This window comes from Myotis davidii, unplaced genomic scaffold, assembly GCF_000327345.1.
Source record: "Myotis davidii unplaced genomic scaffold, ASM32734v1 scaffold930, whole genome shotgun sequence".
Classification (NCBI taxonomy): domain Eukaryota; kingdom Metazoa; phylum Chordata; class Mammalia; order Chiroptera; family Vespertilionidae; genus Myotis; species Myotis davidii.
Window position 1 is genome coordinate 29,870 of NW_006282518.1, and position 9,339 is coordinate 39,208.

Sequence of the window (9,339 nt, forward strand, 5' to 3'; positions counted from 1 at the left end):
CTCCTGCATGCCCCCTACTGAGGATGGAGTCTGCAATCTGGGCATGTGCCCTTGACTAGAATTGAACCCAGGACCCTTTAGTTCACAGGCCGACACTCTATGCACTGAGCCAACCCGGCTAGGGCTGGTAGCTTGGTCTTTATTCAAGACTAGTGATCTGGGGCATGAAATTTGTGCACATTAAAAGGGAATTAATTAGAGAAAATATTTTAATATTGCTATTTACACTTTCTCTATAATAGAAGTGTCAGAGATGAAAGAAAATTAGTAAAATGTATGTGAAATCTTCCTCCTGTCAGAATCTGAGGCGCACCACGGGAACCAGAGTCAAGTCCCTGCCCACCCATGTGTGCCTCAAAATTGCATGAGACCAAGACCCGACTAGCCCCACCCCCATTGGGCTAGATCCAGACCTGGCTGGCTCCACCCCTGTCAAGCCCTGCCATGCGGGGGGCGCAGCCTCAGGTTCCCCCACCCGGGGCAGGGTGCGTGGCCTGAGGTCCCCTGACCTGGGCTGGGGCAGGGGGCATGCCTTGAGGTCGCTGTCAAGTCCTGCTGGGTGGGGGGCGCAGCCGCAGGTCCTCTGGCCTGGTGCCAGGGCGGGGGTGCAACCTGAGGTCCCCCATCAAGCCCCACTGAGCAGGGGGCACAGCCTGAGGTTCCCTGTCAAGCCCTGCCAAGCGGGTGGCATGGCCTGAGTTCCCCGTAAAGCCCTGCCGGGAGGGGGGTGTGGCCTGAGGTCCCCTGCCTGGGCCCAGCACCATGCAGCATCAGGTCCTTGCTGATTGCTCGTTAAGACTCCTTAGGGGAACTCGGCCTCTGTTGTGGACATAGCCATCTTGTGTTACAGAATCCCTGCCTCTACTGTGGGCACAGCCATCTTGACCATTGTGGCGTGAGGGTCAATTTGCATATTCCCTCTTTATTAGATAAGATAGCACAATCTTCAAATCATTAAATTCTGACCAACTGCTTAATGTGGCTATAACCCTGCCAGATCTCTATGGGAGAAGCATGCTGAGGATACTCTATGCCAGGGGTCCTCAAAATTTTTAAACAGGGGGCCAGTTCACTGTCCCTCAGACCGTTGGAGGGCCGGACTATAGTTAAAAAAAAAACTATGAACAAATTCCTGTGCACACTGCACATATCTTATTTTGAAGTAAAAAAAAAAAACGGGAACAAATACAATATTTGTATTTGCATGTGGCCCACGGGCCGTAGTTTGAGGACCCCTGCACTATGCCAAGGACCACTATAGCTGGGGCCTTGACCCAGATCTCTATTGAATACTCTATATAGATGATCTAGGCATCATCACCCTGGCACCTTCAGCCTAGACTACATCCTGCTCCAATCCAGGCCCAGGGCATTTTCTGTGACACCCACATTGGAGACAAATTTTAAGAGGTATAGTCAATCCCAACATGAAGAAAAGGAATCCAAGAGAAAGATCCAAAAGCTGCTCCCAACAGAAGAAAGACTTTTACCTGGTGCTCTTAGCACTAAGAAGTCCACCTGTAGCATCAGTGAAATTGGACATTTTGGTAATCTGTATCACAATAATATGGCACTAACATTTCTAAAGCCAAATGGTAACAGATGGCTAAAGGAGAGAAAAGTTGAAGGTATCTGTGCTCTAGAGTTCCTGGAGACTGTAGTCTGGCTACTAGGTAAGAATGGAAGACCCAGGCAGGAAGAGAATGGGAGGAAAGCAAGGAGTGAGTGATAAATCTTTCAGGGCAATCTGGAATTCCAGTGGGCGATAATGTAGGGTCTGAATGATTTTCTGTAAAGGACTTAAATACTCAGATTACGGTTTAATTAACATCCCACTTAAGGAGTTTCAGATTATTACGTTGGATTTGGCCAGCATTAGCGTCTATAACCATCAAGGCTATAGGCAGGAAGGCCTAAGAGTTCAGACTAAAGACAATATAATTACAGATAGAGCAGCCATCAGGATACCTGGAACAAGATGTAGTTTAAGCAAAAGGAGCCCCTATTTAAAGGGCCTTAAACACCACATAATTATCTTAACTATAAATTTGCTCTATTTGGGTCTAAAAATCCTAACATCAGAGTGTTATGCCCAGATTTCAAGATCCCCAAGAGCCCACCAGGGAGCCAGTGAGTCCGATGCAAAAGCAGAGAGTCTTTTATTCAAACCCGGGTCTGGCTCCCCTACCCTCCTTACTGACACAGCAGCAGGTGGCAGAGAGAGGGCTAGCCCGATGGGAAGAGGAGTTTTATAGGGGGGTGGAGAGGTGACTGTGGGTCAAAGAAATCCTGGGCGTGGCTAGCAGAGGCTTGGGCTTCTGGGAAGAAGGTACTTTCCTGAGCACATGGCTGCTGCCCCAACATGGAGGATATGGGGCAAGATGGAGGGCATAGCCCTCGCCCTTTCACAGAGGCCCTGGTTTAGGCTAAGACTTGAAGGATATGTAGAAGCTGCTAACTAAGAAAAGAGATATTCAGGGCCCTTCAGCCGTTCACTTAACAAATCTTCATTGAGTATCTACTCTATGATAGACACTGAACACAGAATCTGTTGTTTGAGGACCTTTTACTCTAGTGGAGAAGACAGACAAATGGACAGGCAATTACAATACTATGAGATAAGTGCTCTGATGGAGATAAGCTCAAAGGGTTATGGGATTTTACCCAAGTTTGAGGAATCAGAGAAGATTTACAGGGTGGTAAAATATAAGCTTAAACTTTCAGGTAGGTGGTGGGAGTAGAAGCGGGAGGTGGGAGAGGGATTCCAGGGAGAGGGGAGTATGGTAAAAGTGAGATAATCATGGCACATGATTACTAGTATCTTCTTCTGCTATTCCATAAGCCCTGTGATCAGTGTGGAATTTTCTTTCCCACCCCTGTGCTTTCTCTATACTCTCCTTGCCTGATTGGCTAACTCATGCCTTGGGAGTTAGCTCAAAAGTCACATCCTTTGTGAAAGACTCCCCCAGACAAAATTATCCATTTCCTCCTTTCTGCATCTAGAGTGGCGACCAAAAATCTGGGCACATTATCTGACAGTGAATTCGTTTTCTGTTATGTAAACTAATTTACCAGAAGCTATAGATATGGAAATTAAAGCATGTTTTATTCATTTAATAACCTGTCTTTAATAAAAAGAAACATAGCCCTGGCTGGTTTGGCTCAGTGGATGGAGTGTTGGCCTGCGGACTGAAGGGTCCCAGGTTCGGTTCTGGTCAAGGGCATGTACCTTGGTTGCGGGCACATCCCCGGTGGGGAGTGTGCAGGAGGCAGCTGAATTGATGTTTCTCTCTCATTGATGTTTCTAACTCTCTATACCTCTCCCTTTCTGTAAAAAATCAATAAAATATATTTAAAAAAATAAAAGAAAAAATAGATAAAACAACCAAATATTATATTATTTTTGTTATTTATCTACTTTCAAAAGTGGGTCCGGGATTTTGTTGAATGCTTTTTCTGTGTCTATTGTTGATCTTTTTAATATATTGCTGCATCTGATTAGCTAATATTTTGTTGAGGATTTTAGGATCTATGTTCTTCCGGGATATTGGCCTGTAATTCTCTTTCTTTGTAGTATCTTTATCTGGTTTTGGAATTAGGATAGTGCTGGCTTCATAAAAAGAGCCTAGAAGTGTTCCTTCCTCTTGGACTTTTTTTGGAATAGTTTGAGGATAGGTGTTAATTCTTCTTTGACTGTTTTGTAAAACTCCACTGTGAAGCCATCTGGATCGGGCTTTTGTTTGGTGGGAGTTGTGTTTTGTTTTTTTATTACTGCTTCAATTTCGTTTTTTTGTTATTGGCTTATTCAGGTTTTCTGATTCTTCCTGATTCAGTTTTGGAAGGTTGTATTTTGCTAGGAATTTGTCCATTTCCTCCAGATTGTCCAGCTTGTTAGCACATAGCTGTTCATCTGAGGCCTTTATTTTGAAAAGTTCATTTTCCTGACCTTCACACTTTTTCTAATACAAAAATAAAACTTTATGATTAAAAAAAACCTTATGTACCAGCCAAATAATGCCACACAATAGCATTATTTTATTCTCCTTTTTTAGTCTGTGATTCAACTACACTCTGATAATATAACAGTGAAAAAGGAAGATAGTGTCTCTGACTCAAGAAACCTTTCTTGTATAAAGCCCTGTGCTTCTGAATACCCACTATTTCCTGGATCTATAGCTCTCTTCCTTCCCCACTGCTATAATTCAAGCTTTCCATTTACTTTTTTTTTTTTTTAACTAACTGGATTCATATTCATCCAACTACTCAACATGAGATTTCTTAAATGCAGATATCAGGGGATGATTTTCAATTGCACACATAATGAAATCCTGGCCTTGGACTTCTATATAAGCTCCTGTAGGACCAGGCCCCTGTCTTATCTCTGGGCATTCTTCATATTGAACCTAAAGTTCAACCATTGTCTTACTACTTCCAGTAAGGACAGACCCCCAGTTTGTGAAGTTTTGGCTGGGGGGAAGGGATTGGGGGACAGTTACTTGGAGATTATCAACCATCAAGAGAAGAGCCTCTAGAAGCAGGAATTGGGACACCTCGAGCTTGCTCTGAAAGCACATCCCCCACCCCACTCCCAGTTATAAGTAGATCATATTTTTGTGATCTTATGATCTCCTCTCTAGAAGGGCGATTCCTACTACCTAATCCCAGCCCCACAGCATTTCGAATCACAATCTGTGGTTTTAATCCTCTCTTCTGCTTCCTGGCGAACTCTTATTCCTCCTTCATGATTCAGCCTAGAAGTCCCCAGTCTGAGGACTTTCCTTTCCTGCTCCCTTCGTAGCACTTCAATAGCCTGGGGCGCTCACAGCGCTATGATGAGTGCAGGCATGGCATCGGCGGTGAACACCAGCGAATGCGCCACCAGGCCCTGGAGCAGCCGGCAGCAGGCCATCGCCGATGCCCATCACCCTCGGCTGCCCAAGTCGCTGGAGGCCCGGGGTCGCCAGGAGAAGGGGCAGGGTTGTGTTCCGGAATCGCGGGTGAAGAGCCGCACCCGGTCACGTGACACGCCGGTTGTCACGCGGGCGCCGCTCACCTGACCCGGCAGTCACGTGGTCCGGCCCGCTGGGACCGAGGAGACTGGCGGGCCATGGCAGGCACCAGGCTCTGGCTCTCGCTGCTGCTGGCGGCAGCGTTCGCTGGGCCCGCCACGGCCCTGTGGCCTTGGCCCCAGTACATCCAGACCTCCGACTGGTACTACACCATCTCCCCGCACAGCTTCCAATTCAAGTACCACGTCAGATCCGCCGCGCAGTCGGGCTGCTCCGTCCTCGACGAGGCTTTCCAGCGCTACCGTGACCTGCTCTTCGGTTCCGAGTCTTGGCAACGTGCTGCCCTCACAGGTGAGCGGGCCCTGCCCTGCCTGGTTCTGGGCTCTGAGGCTGCCTGCTTTGGGACAACGCCCCAGAGACTTCCTGAGACGCCCTTCGTCGGGCTTTTGCCCTACCCTGTAGTCTCCACTTTCTCCTGCCCTGTGCCCCCGGCTGTCCCAGCCTCCCCAAGGTTTAGTCCACTGGTGCCATTCACTTCACTGAACTCCTGCCCTCGGACTGTATTTCACCCAAAATGCCTGCTATAGGACTACAGTTACTGTGCCAATGGACATCTAAGGACATCCCTCTTACGGGGTTCAAGGGTCATAGGGTCCTAGTGAAGCTGTGGCCAGGGCTGGGGTAGAGACCAGAGCTGACACCCAAAATTCGTGTAACAAAACGTGAGAAATCTATTGATCTACGCAAAATTACATGACAGTGTCTGACACATAGCATGTTCAGGAAATGTTTAAACCGTGAGAGAAATCATAGAACACTTCCGTAAGAAAATGAGTTTTGAGCAACCACCTATAGTGAGGTGGTAAATATAATGGGCTGGACTGAAAGGAGGGTATTCCAGGAAGGGTACAGGGCTTGAGCAGTCACAAAGGGTTATGATTGATCTCAAAAGTGCTGGGCTGGTATGTGTGATGAGGGTGGGGGCTGGGGAGTGGTGAGGAATGAGGTTTGGGAATGGAGATAAAGTGGGATTAAATGAAAAGTCAGGAGTGCTTTGGATATTGGTTTTATCTAAATTAGCAGGGGTTAGCAATTTTCTTTAAGGCAGCCGCTGAAAATTGTGTTTGAAGATTATTATTTTAAAGCAAATTAATGAGTGCAGTCAGCAACACAAAAGAATCAAATTCTATTTTATGGATGTAAAATTTAGAGTTTTGAAAATCTGGAATCTAGTTCTCTGGTTGTGACATGTAGGTGTTATGAGTGGAAACCATATTTATGGTTGGGCCATATGGTAACATCATTTTGATGATATTTCAACTGTGCTTAAATTACTTTCACAAAAATTCTCATTTGATATAGAATTAAAAGCATGTAATTAAACAGATGGCAGTTAGAGAATGACAGAGTGTCTTGGCATCAAGGTGAAATGCGTTAGGCTGGGAGGATAAAAGGCGTGCTATTGTTGTGTGGTATATCACATATTTCTCTTAGTCCTTTGTGACAAATATTAGAATGCCTTACACAGGATTGGCACTCAAAATATGTTTAGTTTTATATAGAACAGTTAGGGCCTGGCTTTGTGCCTATCCTAGTGGTGGGCTCTGTGGATGTTATAAGAAAAGTAGAAGACCTAGGTTCAAGTTTTACAGTCCAAGTGGGGAAATATGAAGCAAAAGGACACAGTGTATTATAAAATGCTCAAAAGGTAGGTAATTAGGATGTTTACTACTATTGTATAAATTAGGATAATTCCTGTACTTCTAAATTAAGCCTTTACCTCCATTACAGGAGAGCTACAGTTTAATCAAGAAAATAGAAACCATGGTTATGTGACAATAAGGTGCTGTAAATTCCTAATGAAATAGATTTGGAGACAGATAAGAAATTAAATAAAGTGTTTATTTAATTTTATTACCTTTTTGTGAATGAATTTACTCTACTAGTTGAGGAGCTCTTATCCATTGAAGGTAATAAAAACTGGTTTGGATGAACATTACCAAAGACATATGAGTAACTTCTTTCTCTGTTGTCCTTCCCATGGAGCCTTCCCTTTGAAACAGTTTTCTGGTGAGGCTTTCAGATGACTTGAGCTATAATCCTATTTCTGGGGAGAGGGTAGGAAGAGATGAATTGATGGAGAGGAAAGTACCATCAACAAGGCCCAAACAAGGGTATATTTCTCCTGGGGGCTGATTTTAGTAAAGAAAACAACATATGCAAATTAAATCTTAGCTAACTGCTTTTCATCCCGTTCCTCCAAATAACTTCCTTGTAGTTGTAGACCAGTGTTTTTCTTAATGTAGCACAACTTCTGGTTTTGATCTGAACCTCGAATTCAGTGAAATTCATACTTCCCTTTTCTGAAAACAAGTCTAGTACTGAGTTTCCATTCTATTCTGAATTCACCTTCAAGGGTTAGCCATAGCCCTCCAGCTGCTAAGTGATCTATGGAGATGTTTAGGATTTGCTACCTGTCATTGAGAGGTGTTTCTGTCAACTGGATAGTGTGTGCTACATATTGTTAAACCTGTTAAATGGAATTATTTTAGGCTCTAGATATCTAGTTCTCTGTTTTGGTTATTAAGCCACATTCTGTTTGCAAATCAAAGATCTGATCATTTGGGATGGCACCCATCTAATGTTGCCCAAATACTTTTTTGGGTGATTAATGGAACTGATAAAGCCCTAATTTTTCAGGTTAAGTGGCTAAATCTGATTATGTCATTTGCCTGCTGTCTTCTTTGCTTTCCCTGAAACTAGTTGATTGAAGCCATAGTATTTAATGGCTGGAGAGAAAGAATAATGCTGATTGGTTTTCTCCACTCTAATTGGACTAGTGGCTGTGTATTTTAACCTTTCCCATAACAAGGACAAGACCAAGTTAATTATCATTGACTTGATTTTCACTAAGTTTCTTCTTTTAAAAGCAAAAGAGGAAGAAAGCAACATAGAATTCTGTAGTAGAATTATTTTTCTTGTGAAGGAGAATAGAGGGACACATAAGGAGGAGAAATAATAAGATTTGGAAAGGGGATAGGTAGAAGGATCTAGTTTTTAGGAGCAAAATAATTGTTGTGCCTCAATCAGCCTCTCCTCTCTGGTTTTTTCTTTACTACTAATTTGTAACGCTTTTTAGATAATCTGCATAGTACTGAGCCCAAGAAGCTCTGCTTGATCAAGGTGTGTGTGGTAGTCTGGGCTTGGATAATGAAAAATTCAAGTCTTATTTCCTTGAGCCATTGTTGATCCCCCTGCCTTGTATTTTCTGCTTAAAGACTGTATGCAGTGGAGCACTTGGTCTGGAGCATGATTTATTCAGGAATCAGCCAGAGAATGTTTACTAGTCACTTATTTAACTACTAGTGGCCCGAGGCACAAAATTCGTGCATGGGCAGGGTCTCTAGGCCTGGCTGGCAATCAGGGCTGATCTGTGGGGCAACTGGCAGGGTGATTGAGGGACCCCCAGTGGCACCCGCCTTGGCTGTCCTGGGTCCTGCGGGCTGGGGGCAGCTCCTGTGTTGAGCATCTGCCCCTTGGCGGTCAGTGCACATCATAATGACTGGTAATTCCACCAGTTGTTCTGCAGTTCGGTTGATTTGCATAGGCTTTTTTTTATTATTAATATTTTTTTATTGTTTTACTAGAGGCCCGGTGCACAAAAATTTGTGCACTCAGGGGGTCGGAGGGATCCCTCAGCCCGGTCTGTGCCCTCTCGCAGTCTGGGACCTCTCGGGAGATAATGACCTGCTGGCTTAGGCCTGCTCCCGGCTGGCAGAGGGCAGGCCCAATCCCTAGGTGCAGCCCCTGGTCGGGCTCAGAGCAGGGCCGATTGGGAAGTTGGGGCGCTGCCCCCGTCATGCACAGAGCAGGGCGGATCGGGAGGTTGCGCTGCCACCCTCAGTCACGCTCAGGGTAGGGCCAATTGGGGGGTTGGGGCACCGCCCCCTGTCATGCACAGAGCAGGGCCAATCAGGGGGTTGAGGAGCTCCCCCCTGTCACTCACAGAGTAGGGCCGATAGGGGAGTTGGGGCACCGCCCCCTGTCACACTCAGGGCAGGGTCAATCGGGGTTGGGGCGCCGCCACTGTCACACTCAGGGCAGGGCCGATGGGGAGGTTATGGCTCTACCCCATCACACACAGAGCAGGGCCCATGGAGGAGGGAGCACCCCGCCCTGTCACACACAGAGCAGGGCCGATCAGGGGGTTGGGGCGCTGCACGTTGTCACACACAGAGTCACAGGGCGAGCAGGGGGTTAGGGAGCTCCCCCCTATCGGGCACAGAGCAGGGCTGATCGGGGGGTTGAGGTGCCTTCCCCTGTCACAAAC

The 9,339-nt window shown here is 45.9% G+C and overlaps 1 protein-coding gene across 1 annotated transcript in view; it reads left to right on the plus strand.

Moving 5' to 3' along the window:
• Positions 1-4,893: 4,893 nt before the first annotated feature.
• The window catches only part of HEXA (hexosaminidase subunit alpha), a 36,135-nt gene continuing 31,689 nt past the window's right edge, over positions 4,894-9,339 (plus strand). Inside the window, exon 1 of the mRNA XM_006752977.2 lies at positions 4,894-5,360. Coding sequence (XP_006753040.1) covers positions 5,108-5,360 — 253 coding nt within the window. The 5' untranslated portion in view covers positions 4,894-5,107. The remainder of the gene's footprint in view (positions 5,361-9,339) is intronic.